Source organism: Prionailurus viverrinus, chromosome F2 (assembly GCF_022837055.1).
Source record: "Prionailurus viverrinus isolate Anna chromosome F2, UM_Priviv_1.0, whole genome shotgun sequence".
NCBI lineage: Eukaryota > Metazoa > Chordata > Mammalia > Carnivora > Felidae > Prionailurus > Prionailurus viverrinus.
The window spans coordinates 64,490,441-64,509,510 of NC_062578.1; the positions used below are offsets into that span (position 1 = coordinate 64,490,441).

General features: G+C 37.6%; 1 protein-coding gene across 4 annotated transcripts in view; it reads left to right on the forward strand.

Moving 5' to 3' along the window:
- The window catches only part of MTBP (MDM2 binding protein), an 87,652-nt gene that overhangs the window by 27,011 nt on the left and 41,571 nt on the right, over nt 1-19,070 (forward strand). For 3 of the 4 annotated variants that reach the window (XM_047842221.1, XM_047842224.1, XM_047842222.1), the window contains exons 12-13: nt 16,670-16,843; nt 18,249-18,356. In XM_047842221.1, the coding sequence (XP_047698177.1) occupies nt 16,670-16,843; nt 18,249-18,356 (282 nt within the window). The remainder of the gene's footprint in view (nt 1-16,669; nt 16,844-18,248; nt 18,357-19,070) is intronic. The other variant, XM_047842223.1, reaches the window with a different exon arrangement.

Sequence of the window (19,070 nt, forward strand, 5' to 3'; positions counted from 1 at the left end):
AGCACTTATATGTATTTGTTTATATAAATATAAATACAAGTTTTGCATTAACTAGGTTTTCAGCAGATATTCTGTTGAGTGTCCACAATACAATAGGCACCATTATACATGCTGGACTGGCAGTAAAATAATTTAGAACAAAGTCCCTCTCCTCAGGGAGCTTATGACAGTGGAGGTAACAAGTTTAGATTTTACCCCAGATACCTATATGGCTAGGTCTCTCAGTTTTGAGGGTCCTTTAGTCCAGTCATTTTCTCATTCAGGACCTAATTTGCCATCCCATCTAAAATTGCACGTACACTCTTCACCTGACGTTATATCCATTTCCCCAGCTTTATTTTTTCTCCTTAGTACTTATCACTATCTAATATAGTAAGTGTGTGTCTTTTTCTCTCACTTGAAGTGAGAGGAGATAAGATGGAATTTTTTACTTTTATTCATTGCTTTATTTTCAGTGCCTGGAAGAGTGCCTGATACTTATTAGGTACTCAAAAGTATCTTTTAAATAATACATGAAATATATGTTTCCAGGTAGTAGTAACTTGTCTGGAAAAATAAAGAAGACTTTGAATGTATTCCATTCATGCAGTGAATCAAAATTTGTGCCCCAGTTTTTATCAGTTCCTTAGGCTTAACAAATCATCTCTGATGAAATAAAATACATACATATGTATTAGTTTGAACCATATGGTATTGCTGTCTTTGTATATCAGAAAATTGTTAAGTATCAGGAGTTTCATATGGTTTGACCTAAAATAGAAAAACAATGTCCCATTTGAATTATGCTTAAATTTTTTTTTTTTTTTTTTTATGAAATTTATTGACAAATTGGTTTCCATACAACACCCAGTGCTCATCCCAAAAGGTGCCCTCCTCAATACCCATCACCCACCCTCTCCTCCCTCCCACCCCCCATCAACCCTCAGTTTGTTCTCAGTTTTTAAGTCTCTTATGCTTTGGCTCTCTCCCATTCTAACCTCTTTTTTTTTTTTTTTCCTTCCCCTCCCCCATGGGTTCCTGTGAAGTTTCTCAGGATCCACATAAGAGTGAAACCATATGGTATCTGTCTTTCTCTGTATGGCTTATTTCACTCAGCATCACACTCTCCAGTTCCATCCACGTTGCTACGAAAGGCCATATTTCATTTTTTCTCATTGCCACGTAATATTCCATTGTGTATATAAACCACAATTTCTTTATCCATTCATCAGTTGATGGACATTTAGGCTCTTTCCATAATTTGGCTATTGTTGAGAGTGCTGCTATGAACATTGGGGTACACGTGGCCCTATGCATCAGCGCTCCTGTATCCCTTGGATAAATTCCTAGCAGTGCTATTGCTGGGTCATAGGGTAGGTCTATTTTTAATTTTCTGAGGAACCTCCACACTGCTTTCCAGAGCGGCTGCACCAATTTGCATTCCCACCAACAGTGCAAAAGGGTTCCCGTTTCTCCACATCCTCTCCAGCATCTATAGTCTCCGGATTTGTTCATTTTGGCCACTCTGACTGGCGTGAGGTGATACCTGAGTGTGGTTTTGATTTGTATTTCCCTGATAAGGAGCGACGCTGAACATCTTTTCATGTGCCTGTTGGCCATCCGGATGTCTTCTTTAGAGAAGTGTCTATTCATGTTTTCTGCCCATTTCTTCACTGGGTTATTTGTTTTTCGGGTGTGGAGTTTGGTGAGCTCTTTATAGATTTTGGATACTAGCCCTTTGTCCGATATGTCATTTGCGAATATCTTTTCCCATTCCGTTGGTTGCCTTTTAGTTTTGTCGGTTGTTTCCTTTGCTGTGCAGAAGCTTTTTATCTTCATAAGGTCCCAGTAATTCACTTTTGCTTTTAATTCCCTTGCCTTTGGGGATGTGTCGAGTAAGAGATTGCTACGGCTGAGGTCAGAGAGGTCTTTTCCTGCTTTCTCCTCTAAGGTTTTGATGGTTTCCTGTCTCACATTTAGGTCCTTTATCCATTTTGAGTTTATTTTTGTGAATGGTGTGAGAAAGTGGTCTAGTTTCAACCTTCTGCATGTTGCTGTCCAGTTCTCCCAGCACCATTTGTTAAAGAGGCTGTCTTTTTTCCATTGGATGTTCTTTCCTGCTTTGTCAAAGATGAGTTGGCCATACGTTTGTGGGTCTAGTTCTGGGGTTTCTATTCTATTCCATTGGTCTATGTGTCTGTTTTGGTGCCAATACCATGCTGTCTTGATGATGACAGCTTTGTAGTAGAGGCTAAAGTCTGGGATTGTGATGCCTCCTGCTTTGGTCTTCTTCTTCAAAATTCCTTTGGCTATTCGGGGCCTTTTGTGGTTCCATATGAATTTTAGGATTGCTTGTTCTAGTTTCGAGAAGAATGCTGGTGCAATTTTGATTGGGATTGCATTGAATGTGTAGATAGCTTTGGGTAGTATTGACATTTTGACAATATTTATTTTTCCAATCCATGAGCAGGGAATGTCTTTCCATTTCTTTAAATCTTCTTCAATTTCCTTCGTAAGCTTTCTATAATTTTCAGCATACAGATCCTTTACATCTTTGGTTAGATTTATTCCTAGGTATTTTATGCTTCTTGGTGCAATTGTGAATGGGATCAGTTTCTTTATTTGTCTTTCTGTTGCTTCATTGTTAGTGTATAAGAATGCAACTGATTTCTGTACATTGATTTTGTATCCTGCAACTTTGCTGAATTCCTGTATCAGTTCTAGCAGACTTTTGGTGGAGTCTATCGGATTTTCCATGTATAATATCATGTCATCTGCAAAAAGCGAAAGCTTGACTTCATCTTTGCCAATTTTGATGCCTTTGATTTCCTTTTGTTGTCTGATTGCTGATGCTAGAACTTCCAGCACTATGTTAAACAGCAGCGGTGAGAGTGGGCATCCTTGTCGTGTTCCTGATCTCAGGGAAAAAGCTCTCAGTTTTTCCCCGTTGAGGATGATGTTAGCTGTGGGCTTTTCATAAATGGCTTTTATGATCTTTAAGTATGTTCCTTCTATCCCGACTTTCTCAAGGGTTTTTATTAAGAAAGGGTGCTGGATTTTGTCGAAGGCCTTTTCTGCATCGATTGACAGGATCATATGGTTCTTCTCTTTTTTTTTGTTAATGTGATGTATCACGTTGATTGATTTGCGAATGTTGAACCAGCCCTGCATCCCAGGAATGAATCCCACTTGATCATGGTGAATAATTCTTTTTATATGCCGTTGAATTCGATTTGCTAGTACCTTATTGAGAATTTTTGCATCCATATTCATCAGGGATATTGGCCTGTAGTTCTCTTTTTTTACTGGGTCTCTGTCTGTTTTAGGAATCAAAGTAATACTGGCTTCATAGAATGAGTCTGGAAGTTTTCCTTCCCTTTCTATTTCTTGGAATAGCTTGAGAAGGATAGGTATTATCTCTGCTTTAAACGTCTGGTAGAACTCCCCTGGGAAGCCATCTGGTCCTGGACTCTTATTTGTTGGGAGATTTTTGATAACCGATTCAATTTCTTCGCTGGTTATGGGTCTGTTCAAGCTTTCTATTTCCTCCTGATTGAGTTTTGGAAGAGTGTGGTTGTTCAGGAATTTGTCCATTTCTTCCAGGTTGTCCAGTTTGTTGGCATATAATTTTTCATAGTATTCCCTGATAATTGTTTGTATCTCTGAGGGATTGGTTGTAATAATTCCATTTTCATTCATGATTTTATCTATTTGGGTCATCTCCCTTTTCTTTTTGAGAAGCCTGGCTAGAGGTTTGTCAATTTTGTTTATTTTTTCAAAAAACCAACTCTTGGTTTCGTTGATCTGCTCTACAGTTTTTTTAGTTTCTATATTGTTTATTTCTGCCCTGATCTTTATTATTTCTCTTCTGCTGGGCTTAGGCTGCCTTTGCTGTTCTGCTTCTAGTTCCTTTAGGTGTGCTGTTAGATTTTGTATTTGGGATTTTTCTTGTTTCTTGAGATAGGCCTGGATGGCAATGTATTTTCCTCTCAGGACTGCCTTTGCTGCGTCCCAAAGCGTTTGGATTGTTGTATTTTCATTTTCATTTGTTTCCATATATTTTTTAATTTCTTCTCTAATTGCCTGGTTGACCCACTCATTCGTTAGTAGGGTGTTCTTTAACCTCCATGCTTTTGGAGGCTTTCCAGACTTTTTTCTGTGGTTGATTTCAAGCTTCATAGCATTGTGGTCTGAAAGTAAGCATGGTATAATTTCAATTCTTGTAAACTTATGAAGGGCTGTTTTGTGACCCAGTATATGATCTATCTTGGAGAATGTTCCATGTGCACTCGAGAAGAAAGTATATTCTGTTGCTTTGGGATGCAGAGTTCTAAATATATCTGTCAAGTCCATCTGATCCAATGTCTCATTCAGGGCCCTTGTTTCTTTATTGACCGTGTGTCTAGATGATCTATCCATTTCTGTAAGTGGTGTATTAAAGTCCCCTGCAATTACCACATTCTTATCAATAAGGTTGCTTATGTTTATGAGTAATTGTTTTATATATTTGGGGGCTCCGGTATTCGGTGCATAGACATTTATAATTGTTAGCTCTTCCTGATGGATAGACCCTGTAACTATTATATAATGTCCTTCTTCATCTCTTGTTACAGCCTTTAATTTAAAGTCTAGTTTGTCTGATATAAGTATGGCTACTCCAGCTTTCTTTTGGCTTCCAGTCGCATGATAAATAGTTCTCCATCCCCTCACTCTCAATCTAAAGGTGTCCTCAGGTCTAAAATGAGTCTCTTGTAGACAGCAAATAGATGGGTCTTGTTTTTTTATCCATTCTGATACCCTATGTCTTTTGGTTGGCGCATTTAATCCATTTACATTCAGTGTTATTATAGAAAGATACGGGTTTAGAGTCATTGTGATGTCTGTATGTTTTATGCTTGTAGTGATGTCTCTGGGACTTTGTCTCACAGGGTCCCCCTTAGGATCTCTTGTAGGGCTGGTTTAGTGGTGACAAATTCCTTCAGTTTTTGTTTGTTTGGGAAGACCTTTATCTCTCCTTCTATTCTAAATGACAGACTTGCTGGATAAAGGATTCTCGGCTGCATATTTTTTCTGTCTAGCACCCTGAAAATCTCGTGCCAATTCTTTCTGGCCTGCCAAGTTTCAAAAGAGAGATCAGTCACGAGTCTTATAGGTCTCCCTTTATATGTGAGGGCACGTTTACCCCTTGCTGCTTTCAGAATTTTCTCTTTATCCTTGTATTTTGCCAGTTTCACTATGATATGTCGTGCAGAAGATCGATTCAAGTTACGTCTGAAGGGAGTTCTCTGTGCCTCTTGGATTTCAATGCCTTTTTCCTTCCCCAGTTCAGGGAAGTTCTCAGCTATTATTTCTTCAAGTACCCCTTCAGCACCTTTCCCTCTCTCTTCCTCCTCTGGGATACCAATTATGCGTATATTATTTCTTTTTAGTGTATCACTTAATTCTCTAATTTTCCCCTCATACTCCTGGATTTTTTTATCTCTCTTTTTCTCAGCTTCCTCTTTTTCCATAACTTTATCTTCTAGTTCACCTATTCTCTCCTCTGCCTCTTCAAGCCGAGCTGTGGTGGTTTCCATTTTGTTATGCATTTCGTTTAAAACGTTTTTCAGCTCCTCGTGACTGTTCCTTAGTCCCTTGATCTCTGTAGCAAGAGATTCTCTGCTGTCCTGTATACTGTTTTCAAGCCCAGCGATTAATTTTATGACTATTATTCTAAATTCACTTTCTGTTATATTATTTAAATCCTTTTTGATCAGCTCATTAGCTGTTGTTATTTCCTGGAGATTCTTCTGAGGGGAGTTCTTCCGCTTGGTCATTTTGGATAGTCCCTGGAGTGGTGCGGACCTGCAGGGCACTTCCCCTGTGCTGTAGTGTATAACTGGAGTTGGTGGGCGGGGCCGCAGTCCGACCTGATGTCTGTCCCCAGCCCACCGCTGGGGCCACGGTCAGACTGGTGTGTGCCTTCTCTTCCCCTCTCCTAGGGGTGGGATTCACTGTGGGGTGGTGTGGCTCGTCTGGGCTACTTGCACCGTGCCAGGCTTGTGATGCTGGGGATCTGGCGTATTAGCTGGGGTGAGTAGGCAAGGTGCTCGGGGGCAGGAGGGGCAGGCTTAGATCGCTTCTCCTTAGGTGATCCACTTCAGGAGGGGCCCCTCTTCCGTGGGCCTCTCGTCTGCGTTTGGCTCCGGCGACTCCGTTCTGCTAATCCTCTGGCGGTTTTCTGGGTTATTTAGGCAGATGTAGATGGAATCTAAGTGATCAGCAGGACGTGCGGTGAGCCCAGCGTCCTCCTAAGCCGCCATCTTGCCGCCGACCGAATTATGCTTAAATTAAGTGTAGCCAAAGAATGATTTTTAAAAGTGATTTTTAGTGAAATACCCAGAAAAGTATTATGATACTAGGAAAAATGCAAAAGAACTATGTGAACAAATACAACTGAGCTAAACCCAGTTACTCTGAATGCTCTGTATTTAAAACTTGTATTGAAAAGCCAGTTGTATAATGAAAAGTGCCTGGCTTACCATATGTTCGCAGAGAAGTTTTATGAAATTGTCAAAAAACTGGATGTTGATCATTGCCTAACTGTACATTACAAATGAATAAGCTAAAGTGTAGGAAAATCAAGAAACTTGTCTAATATCACAGAGTGAAATCAGAATTTTTACCAAAGTCTGAATATATCTACAGACCATCCATAAGTTTACAATCTTGAGTTCTATTGTGGCCTCATTTTTTAAAATTGGAATTCTTTTGAAAGGTACTTTTAAAGGTACTCTTGAAAAGAGGTTATTGTTGACAGACAAATCTTCTAATAAAAATATTTTTGTAATTTTTTTAATGTTAATTCATTTTTTGAGAAAGAGAGAGCGCAAGCAGGGGAGAGGCAGAGAGAGAGAGAGGGAGACACAGAATCCGAAGCAGGCTCTAGACTCTGAGTTGCCAGCACAGCGGGCTCGAACTCCCAAACCGCGAGATCATGACCTTAGCTGAGGTCAGTTGCTTAACAGACTGAGCCACCCAGGCGCCCCTCTAATAGAAATATTTTTAAGGGACTAGGTTAATAATGACTTATGAAATGTTTTGAATTGATGAAGCATGTGCCTTCTTGATTCTCAAATCCATGTGATAAATATGTTTCAAAATAGTGAGCTGAAACTAATAAGGTTAAAATGACACCATGTAACTGATCTATAAATAATTTGTCTTGAGAAAAGGTGAAGGATGCAGTTAAAGATTTTGAAAGAGACTTCAGTGGCGAAGACAAAGTAATCTTTCAATCAGCAACTAATTTATTATGTGCCTTTTGGGTTCAGGGCATTATTCTAGGTGGTAGGAATTCAGTAGTGAACACTATCAACCGTCTTTACTAACTTTTATTGAATATACCAATCCTAGCCTACTTGTTCTCTTCAAGTGCATATGGAACATTCTTCAGGATAGACCATATATGTGTTAGGCCATTAAATGAGCCTAATAAATTTAAAAGGGTAGAAATAACACTCAGTATGTTCTTCAGTTACAGTAAAATTAAGTTAGAAGTCAACAGCACAGATGTGAGGAATACTTTAAATATTTGGAGATTAAATAACCCACAGGTTAAATAACTTTTTAAATAACCCACAGGTCAAAGACGAAATCAAAGGGGAAATTAGAAAAGGTTTTTAACTATAAATAAAATCAAAACACATCAAATTTATGGAAAGCAGTTAAGGCAGTACTAAGAGGTTTGTAAATGCTTATCTTATCATGGAAGAAATATCTAAAATCAGTAATCAAATTACAATCTCAAGAAGCTAGAAGACTAAATCCAAGTTAAGTAGAAGAAAAGAATTAGGAACTAGACCAAAAGTCAGTGAATAAAATACTGAGGACTCCCATCTAACAAAGGAAGTGCAAGACCTATACACGGAGAACTATAAAACTTACTGAGAGTAATTAAAGACAATATAAGTAAATGGAGAGATACACCATGTTTGTAGATTGGAACACTCAGTACTATTAAGATGGCACTTACCTCCAAATTGACTCATAGATTTAATTCCATCTCTAACAATATCCCAAGAGGACTTTTCATAGAAATTGACAAACTGATACTGAATTTATATGGGATTGTAAAGGCCCTAGAATGGCCAAAACAATTTTGAAAAGGCAAAACAACTTTTGAGAACTTATACTATCTGATTCACAACTTCACAACTATAAAGCCACAGTATTCAAGACAATGTAGTGTTAGATTAAGAATATACATGTATCGGTGGAACAAAATAGAGACAAGATGCCAATAGAAAAGATAGTCTCTTTAACACAGTGCTGGAAGAACTGGATATCCATATGTAAAATATGGATTATACAAAAATTATATAAAAATTATATAAAATTTAATACAAATTAATTCAAAAGATTATATACTTAATTATATACTTAATGTAAGCATTAAAACTATAACACCTCTGTAAGAAAATATGTTTACCAAAAAGAGGATCTATAAAGGGGCGCCTGGGTGGCTCAGTCGGTTGAGTGTCCGACGTCAGCTCAGGTCATGATCTCGCGGTCTGTGAGTTCGAGCCCCGCGTCGGGCTCTGTGCTGACAGCTCAGAGCCTGGGTCCTGCTTCGGATTCTGTGTCTCCCTCTCTCTCTGCCCCTTCCCTGCTCATGCTCTGTCTCTCTCTGTGTCAAAAATAAACATTAAAAAAAATTTTTTTTGTAAAGATCTATAGAAATAAAACAAATCTATAAATTCACCAGATTTAAAAATGGCCACTTTTTGAGAACACTAGAAGAAAATTTTAAAGGCTACTAAGAGAAAACATTTCCAATCATGTCTAACAATGGAGAAATATATATAAAAAAATTCTTACAACTCAATAGTAAGGAGACAACCCAATTAATAAGTAGGTAAGAGACTTCAATAGACATTTCATTAAAGATACATGAATAGCTAATAAAGCACGTGAAAGATGCTCAACATCATTAGTCTTTTGGGAAATGCAAATTAAAACCACAATGTTTTAGTATACTTACTAGAATGGCTGTTATTAAAATAGTGACTATCAGGGGTGCCTGGGTGGCTGTCAGTTGAGCGTCCAACTTCGGCTCAGGTCATGACCTCACAGCTCAGTTTGTGAGCCACTCTCCCCCACTCTCTCTCACTCCAGATATATAAATAAAAACTTAAAAAAGAAAAACAGTGACTATCAAATGTTGATGAGAATGTGAAGAAACTAAATCTCACACATTGGTGGTATTAGTATAAAATGGTGTAGATACTCTGGAAAACAGTTGGGCAGTTAGACTTACACTTAACTGCAATCCAGTATTTCCATTCCTAGGTATTTATCCAGGAGAAATGAGAACATATGTTCACACAAACACTTGCAAGGAACTGTTAATAAAAGCCATATTTATAGCAGCTAAGAACTGGAAACCGTGCAAACACCCATCAGCCAGTGAATGGATAAACACAGTTTGTTTTGTCCATACAGTGGAATAGTGCTCAACATATTGAGGCATGAGAAGTTTTGGGTGTACCTAAATATGGTATGTTTATAAAGCCAGATTTAAAAGACTATTCATTACATGATTTCATTTATATGGAATTTCTACAAAAAGCTAAAGGACTAGAAAGCAGATCAGTGGTTGCCTGAGGCCAGAAATAGGAGAGGAGATTGACTGCAGAGAGATAATGGAAGTTTTCTCAAACTGGATTCTAGTGATGGATGCATAATTGTATTAATTCTTAAGTTAATCACATTTATACTCTGCTATATGTATATAAGTATGTGTAAATTATACCTCACATATACCTTTTTGTGGCAGAGAGAAGGAAGGAAGGAAGGAAAGAAAGTCAAAAAGGAAGAAAGCCAAATGGGGCCCTACCTGAGAACAATTAAATACAAATCTCTGGGGAAGAGACCAGGCCAGGACCCCAGTAGTTTGTAATAGCACCCAATGGCTCAGTCGGTTAGGTGTCCAACTTCGACTCAGTGCATAATCTCAGCTCTTCTGGGTTCGAGCCCTGCATCAGGGTCTGGGCTGATAGCACAGAGCCTGGAGCCTGCTTCGGATTCTGTGTCTCCCCTCTCTCTGCCCATCCCCCACTTGTTTTCTCTCTCTCTCTCTCTCTCTCTCTCTCTCTCTCTCTCTCTCCCTCTCAAAATAAATAAACATTAAAAAAAATTATTAAAGCACACAAGTGTTTCAAGTGCATCCAGTATTAAGAACTTCTGCCCTAGATGTGTTCTTCTCAGCCCTAGGCTAGAGAACGACTGTTGCTAAAGAGAAAGTCCTTCAGATGCTCTGAGGCAAAAAAAAAAAAAAAAAAAAAAAATGTGTGTGGAGGGGAGAAACACTATTTTAGGCTTTAGAATTGTTTGAACAATGATATCTCTGTTGGAAAGTGTGTAGCCTTGCAAAATGCCTATTGAAGACTAGATTTTTATTTTATTGTTTAATTTTTAGTGTGACTATCATATAATGGGTATTTTATTTTTCTTATATACATACATATATACACATATATACATATATATACACATATATATACATGTGTGTGTGTATATATGTGTGTATATATATATATATGTATATATATATATATATATATATACTTGTCATTAAGTTAGAAGATTTACTTAACCAGAATATCTTACTTCCCTAATCACCCTGAGATATTTTTCATTATATCAAGTGGAATATTATTTCCTCTTTACATTCATATGATTTTGTATTTTATATTGTTAAACTGTTTTATTGTTTTATTTTTATTTATTTTTAATTTTTTTAATGTTTATTTATTTTTGAGAGAGAGAGAGAGAGAGAGAGTGAGCATGAGTGGTGGAGGGGCAGACAGAGAGAGGGAGACACAGAATCAGAAGCAGGCTTCCAGCCGGCAGCAGAGCCTAATGCGGGGCTCAAACCCACAAATTGTGAGATCATGACCTGAGCTGAAGTGGGATGCTTAACCCACTGAGCCACTCAGGCGCCCCTGTTAAACTGTTTACAGGATTTTAAGAACCACTGAGAAACTTACTGATACAAAATATGACTTGATTTTTATTTTACTAGAATTTTGTTTGCTAAAGAAATCAATATATCTCTTCGTTAAAGTGTGTATGTTACCTGTAAACTTTGATACAATTAAAGGGCACTTGTAGTTTTGGCCTCTTTCATTTTCCCTGTATAATAGATCCAAAATGGATGTTTGTTTTGGTGGAGAGAGGGCATGCAAGCCAATCAATCTCTTCAGAGTTAATAGTGTAAAAGTAACTGATGAAAACAGAAATTTTCTGTTGTAATCATTTCCCCTTATTTCTTTAGGAAGAGCTATGGGAATTGAATAACAAAGCTAATTGTAAATCTGTTACTCTCTGTGGTCTTTACATAAAAGTTATTTAATAAGCCTTCAATTAACACCTACCAAATCTGGAACAACATTTTTTAAATGACTGCATAATCATGGTCAGGGGAGTTCTTTAAAATAAATATTATTCTTTTGAGGAAAATAAGATTGTTGTAATTACAGGCCTCTGTGATTAAAATGCTAATAAAGGTGATGGAATTTACAATCAATGTGGAAAGGATGTCATGGGTTGAAGAGATACACATAACTTGAATTGGCAAAGTGCTGAGTTGGTAAATGAATTAAAAGTCACTATAACTCTTGGCAAATCTTAGTTTCAAATGCAACTGGTAACAAGTGTTTTATCTTTCTAATAACCTTTATTTAAATTTCTTTTCTAAAATTGATGTTTATGAATGGTATTAATGTCTGTGTTGCACACTAATTGCATAAATTTATTTTTGTACTTCCTGCATGTTTTGGAGGATAAGCTTTAAGCCACAGTATGTTCATCTGTGAAATGAACTGTTGTAATAAAATTACAGTAGTTTTGGAGCACATGGGTGGCTCAGTTGGTTAAGCATCCAATTATTGATTTTGTCTCAGGTCATGGTCTCACGAGTCGAGAGGTGGAGCTCCATGTCGGGCTCCGTGCTGACATCACAGAGCCTGCTTGGGAATCTCTCTTTCTCTCTCTCTGCCCCTCCCCTGCTCAAGCTCTCTCTCACTCTCTCACAAAACAAATAAAACCTAAAATAATTTTTTTTAATTACACAAATTTATTTTTCCTGTGTGTGTGTGTGTACACACATATAGCATAATATTTTTAAGGTTTATCTTTGTTGTACTTCATACCAATACTTCATTCCCTTTTATTGCTGAATACTACTCTGTCATTTGGATGTATCACTCATTATTTATTCACACATCAGTTGACGGACACTTTAGCTGTTGATTCTTTTGAGCTGTTGTAAATAATGCTGCCGTGAATATTTGTGTACATATTTTTGCGTGAACACATATGTTTAAAATTATTTTGGGGGCGCCTGGGTGGCGCAGTCGGTTAAGCGTCCGACATCAGCCAGGTCACGATCTCGCGGTCTGTGAGTTCGAGCCCCACGTCGGGCTCTGGGCTGATGGCTCGGAGCCTGGAGCCTGTTTCCGATTCTGTGTCTCCCTCTCTCTCTGCCCCTCCCCCGTTCATGCTCTGTCTCTGTCTCAAAAATAAATAAACATTAAAAAAAAAAATTTAAAAAAAAAAATTATTTTGGATATAAACCTGAGAGTGGAATTGCTGAGTTATGTGTTAATTATATGTTTAGCTTTTGAGGAATTGCCTAACTTTTAAAGTGGCTGTACCATTTTATATTCCTACCAGCAGTCTATAAGAGTTCCATTTTCTCTGCCTCCTTATCAATACCTGGTATTGTCTATATTTTTTGTTATATTCATCCAAGGGAGGTAAAGTGGTATCTCTTTGTGGTTTTGACTTACAGGACCTTGTTGGTTAATGGCATTGAACATCTTTATGTGCTTATTGGCCATTTGTATATATCTTTGGAGGAATGTCTATGCAGATCCTTTACTCGGTTTTTAATTGAGTTAGTTGTCTTTTTATTATTGTAGTTGTGGAGCTATTTATATATTCTAGATATAAATCCCTCATAAGATATATGATTTACAAATACTTTCTTCTATTCTGCAGATTGACTTTTTTTATTAATTAGTAATATTTACTGAATAATTAGGATATGTCAATGATCTAAGCACTTTCCACGTACCATCTCGCATTTAATCGTCTTCACAGCAGCCTTGCCATATGAGTACTTCTTTTTTAAATTAATAATCTTTATTTTTTTAGAGCAGTTTTCAATACTCCACAAAATTAAGCAGAAAGTACAGTTTCCATATAGCCCATGTCCTCATAAACATGTAACCTCCCCTGTTTCCAACGTTCCACCCCAATTGTACGTTTGTTACAAATGACAAGCCTGCATTGACATATCATTATTACCCCAGGTCCATAGTGGCTTGACTCTTCATTATCTTGATGATGTACTTTGAAGCACAAAAGTTCTTAATTTTGGTGAAATTCAACTTTTTATTTTTTTTTCTTTTGTTTTTTGTGCTTTGGGTCTCTTATTTAACAAACCATTGCCTAATCCAAGGTCGTGAAGATTGATGCCTTTTTTTATGGTAAGAGTTTTAAAATTTAGCTCTTAAATGTATATCTATGATCCATTTTGAATTAATTTTTGTATAATTTTTTGTATATTAATTAATCCACTGAGAGGTGGATGGGTGGGAGTTCAACTTTGTTCTTTTGCATATTGGATGTTCATGTGTTCCAAGAGCATTTGTTGAAAAGACTGTTCCTTCTCCTTCAACTTGTTTTGGCACCTTTGTTGAAAATTATTTGACTGTATGGGCGCCTGGGTGGCTCAGTTGGTTAAACGTCCAGCTTTGGCTCAGGTTAGGATCTCAGTTAGTGGGTTCCAGCCCTGCATCTGGCTCTGCACTGACATTGTGGAGCCTGCTCGGGACTCTCCCTCTCTCTGCCCCTCCCCCTCTCGCACTTTCTCTCTCTCTCTCTCTCTCTCTCTCTCTCTCAAAAATAAATAAATAAAAATCATTTGACTCTAAATGTGGGAGTATATTTCTGGCCTCTGAATTCTGTTAATCTGTATGCCTGTCCTTATACCAGTGCCTCAGTGTCTTCTGTACTGTAGCTTTGTAGTAAGTTTTCAAACAGGGAAGTGTGATTCCTCTAAGTTTCTTCACCCCTACCACACACTCACATTCTTCTCACTTCCCTATCCTCCCAGTAATTGTAAATTAATATTCATAGTTTTAATTATTATGAGTATGTAATCACTCTTCACAGTTGAGCCATGTAATATATCTTATTTTCCTGTCCTGTGCATTATTCTGTTTTACCTAGAGTCAATGATTCTTTTTCTCTATCCAGTCACAAAGCCTTCCTCCAGTGGTAAAACTGAGTTCAGTACCTTTGAGCACATTAAGTATCCCATCAATCATGTATATGTAAAAATCTCTTCCAGATCTATATAACCTGGCTAATCCAGATTGGTTGGTTTTACTCTCTAGATTTGTTCCATAGCTTTGGGTTTAAAAGACTATTTTTTCATCATCATAGAAATTTCTTTTGCCCTTTCTTTTTTGGTCCCTGGATCCTTTAATCTTCCTGTTTCTTTCTTTCTCCCCCATTTTGGTGGAGCATATTTTCTAAAATCTTCCTGAAATTTTGAAGGTATTGCTCCATTATGTTCCTGCTTTTAGTGCTGTTGTTTAGAATTCTAGTGCTGTTCTCATTCTTGATTTTTTTTTTTTAACAGGAAGCCCATATTTTCACTGGAATTTTGTAGAACCTACTTGTTCTTAGTCTTCTGAATTTTCATGACGATGCACTTTAGTGGGTCTGTTTTTGTTCTTTTTTGGGCTCTCAGCATGCCTGGAAGCTTGTCTTTTTACTGGGGAAAATGTTCTTAAAATTATTTTGTTGATAATTTCCTTTCCTCTGTTTTTTTTTTTTTTCCTCACTCTGTTACTCTTGTTTAGATGTTATTCCTGGTTTGTGTGTCTGTCTCTTTTTCTCTTCCTCTACTATTTTCCATTTCTTTGTCTTTTTACTCTACATTCTGTAGATTCACTGAACTTTTTCTTCTAACCTTTTAGGTGAAATATAGGTCTGTGCTTTCTTATTTTTCATTTCCACAAGCTCTTTATTATTTAATGTTCTTACAATTTTCTGTTCTTATTTAATGGATACAGTATCTATTCTGAGGATTCTAGTGACCTGATTGGATGTTTGGTTTAGGGGTGTGTGTGTGTGTGTGTGTGTGTGTGTGTGTATGGTTTCTTTTTACTGCATATTCTTTGTTTCCTGCAAGTCACTTGTTTTCTGTTTATTTTGGCATCTGGTTTTCATACTAACAACTTTCCTTGAGGTCCTATGATGTTTGGCTGCCTGCTCACATTTAAGAGATAGTACCAGAAAACTAATGGGAAAACTTGGATGCATGGCTGTAGCTTGTTGACTGTGATCTTCATTTTAGGGTGATCTCAACTGGGAACCTAGCTGACACCAACATTGGCATTCTTTAGTCTTTCCTCTAGGACTGACCATATTTCCAAAAGAAAGCTCAATTCTGTTATCTAGCTTCCAAAATTCTAGAAGTCAGGTAGATAGAGAAGGGTAAAATGTCTCAATATTCAGTATACAAGTACTTACTTAATGCACTGATAATTAACTCTAACCATACTCTCTGTCCAGTAGCTCTCAGGCCAGAGGCAGCTTATGTTACTTTCTCCAGGGAGTAAACCACTAGACTTCTGGGCTGGGGACAGGACAATCATGTGCCTCAATAGAGTGGTCAGGATGCCAAACTGCTTCTCACAGACTTCGACCTGTTTTCCTATTTCACCTTCACGTTGCTTCCAGTGCCATCTGGGACCATCATCCCAGAGTCTTGTCAGGGTTTGTGGTATAAATTATGTTGCTTCTAAGCTTTCTCCACTGTTTATCTTTTCTCAGCTTCCTCAGTAGTCTGTTACCAATTATTCATCTGCTTTCCTGCTTTTAAAATCAGTTGTTGTCTCTTCTATCAGATATTAGTCCTTGTAGATTTGTGCTATTTAAAAAATCTTTTTATTCTCATTTTGTGGAATTTCAGGAGACGGTGAAAATGCTTATTTCTAATTCACCATCTTCAACAAAAAGGGACTCTACTTCTATTTTTAATCTCAAAGGCTTCGCAGTTTTTCTTTGACCTTCGCTATAACCCTCACTTGATTTGTTTTTAAAATATACAAGAAGCTGTCTTAACTGACCTTCACATAACTGGCGGGCCAGATTAATGAATGCTCTCCATTCCCTCTGTAAAATACATTATGGATGCCCACTGCAAGGACCAAAAAGCTACCCTGAAGTGTATCTGTGCACTTCTGCTCCCACCACCTGAATTGTGTGTGCTCGCAGGGGTCAGTTTATTCCATTTTAAAGAAATAGAAGCTGGAAATAGTAATTGATACATTATAGTGGGGTCATAGAAGAAACATACCATGGAACTCTAGTAGGCCATATCAAAAGCTAATGAATGAGTACAGAGTTTAATTTAAAGTACAGTGTTTATGCTTTGCATCCTTTTTGTTACGATTCTCTGCTTACATTTTTCTGAGTTAAATGGGCAAGTGCTACCTGAAATGTATTGCATAACAGCTTGTTTTCAAATAACATAGAAAGTCATTATACCCTATGGGTCAAATGTATCCTTCTGTGGTGTTGCATGCTGAATTTTCACATACTTTATAAGATAGTTGTTTTTGCTTAGTTCCAGATGTTGAAGTGAAAGGTGAGTGCTCCAGCTATTATCTCCTGTTACAAGGTGCTGGCAAGAGAAAATGTAAAGCCACCTTGATTCACTCAGCCAACCAGATCAATGGCTCATTTGCACTCCGTTTCATTCATGGAAAGATGAAAGCAAAGACAGAAGAAGCCAAACTGAGTAAGTGTTGATTTCAGGTGGAAAACGTTTTATATTTGTTTGTATATGTAGTTAAACCTTATGTGGTTTTTAGGGGGCGCCTGGGTGGCTCAGTCGGTTAAGCGTCCGACTGCGACTCAGGTCACTATCTCGCGGTCCATGAGTTCGAGCCCCGCGTCGGGCTCTGGGCTGATGGCTTGGAGCCTGGAGCCTGCTTTAGGTTCTGTATCTCCCTCTCTCTCTGCCCCTCCCCCCTTTCATGCTCTGTCTCTCTCTGTCTCAAAAATAAATAAACGTTAAAAAAAAAATTTTTTTTTTAAAAAATAAAAAAAAACCTTATGTGGTTTTTAATGAACTTATTTTCCCCAAACTCCATTTCGCTCTCAATTTGCCTTTTATTTCAAACATACAATAGCATATTTGAACAATTTAGAGTCTGTACTCTAAATTAAGCCCCTTTTCATTCTACCTAGTAAAATTTAGTAGGTCAGACCTCAGTGCTAAATAGGAAATTTTCAGTGTTTTCCACTTTACACACATATTATTTTTCTACAATTTATACTTCATTTTTACTTCCTCTCAAGAATCTTAGTCTGTTTTATTGCCCATCTTTTTTTTTTCTTTTCATTTTCTACATTTCGATTATCCATCCCTGTATGACAAACCACTCCAAGTTTAGCTTCAAAATGCCTATTTATTATTATGTTTTGTAGTCCTGTGGGTTGACTGGGCACAGCCGGATGGTTCTATTTTGAAGTCCCACTTAGAGCTGAGACTCCATCCACTTGAAGACTTTGTGCAGCTTGTTGTATAAGACAGCTTCTTCAGCCACACATTTGGCTCCTGGATTAGGATGACGGAGCAGATGAGATGGGTTAGGATGACATTCTCTTCACAGGTCCTTTTCTCATAGCCAGTGAGCTTCCTCACGACACTTTAGTCTCAGGGTAGTCTGATTTCTTACACGGTTGCCAACTTTTCTTAGAGCAGTTGTTCTAAGAAGCCTCAGGGTTTTTTGACCTAGCCTAGAAGTCATTCACTGTCCCTTTTACCATAGTACCTTACTGATTTCATAGGGTTGGCCTGGATTCACTGTGGAAAGACTACACAGCAGGTAAACAGGAGTAGTTTGTTGGGAGCATCTTTAGAGACTGGCTGGCTTGAGTAGCTGACCTGTAAAAGAAAATGTGATGGAAGAAATTCTATTCTACCTAAATTCCCTCAATTTAAGAGGTTAGTTAGAGTTTAAAATGTAAAATAATTTAGTATGCTTAATTTCTGCATCTTAATTATTATTTATTTTGAAATAAGCAAGACAGAGATGAGTAATTGACTTGTTTTTTAAAATTATGTAATAACACTTTCCTGGGAACTCAATATTATTGTCATAGAACATCTTTAATACTGACTTTTTTTTATTTCTCAGGCTTTCCTTTTGACTTCTTGTCACTTCCACATTTTTCTGGGGAGCAACTTATACAGAGAGAGAAACAGTTAGCTAATGTCCAGGCTTTGGCTTTGAAAGAATGTCTGAGTAAGTAATGGTTTGTACATTTCATTAAATGTTTACTTGTTCAGAAATAATGCATTGTTATTGTTGTACTTTTTTTTAATTTCATTTTTAAAGTTTATTTAATTTATTTATCTTGAGAGAGTTAGAGACAGCACGACTGCGGGAGGGAGGGAGAGAGAGAATCCCAAGCATCTCTGCACTGTCAGCACACAGCCTGATGCGGGGCTTGCACCCACGAAGCCGTGAGATCATGACTTCAGCCAAAACCAAGAGTCGGACATTTAACCGACTGGGCCATCCAGGCACCCTTCACACTTTTTCTCACATTCTTTGCCTTTTAGGTATAATGCTCATTTGTAGAACTACTCTTGGTAGGGTAATGCAGAGTAGAAATGCTCTGCAACTTTTTTCCCACCAGACTTAGAATCTTTGTATTTTATTCGTACATCTCTGTTAACATTCATAAAAACGTTTCTTTAGGAAAATTTTGTATCTCATTCCCTTTAGCTATATATTGGAAAAGATACCTAACTTTTATCCTGATTGCTATAGACCTTCATTTTTATTTTACATCCAAGTTAGTTAGCAGATAGTGCAATACTGATTTCAGGAATAGAATCTGGTGATTCGTCCCCTACATATAACACCCAGTGCTCATCCCAACAGGTGTCTTCCCTCATGCCCCTTGCCCATTTAGCCCATCCCCACACCCAGAACCCCTCCAGCAACCCTCTG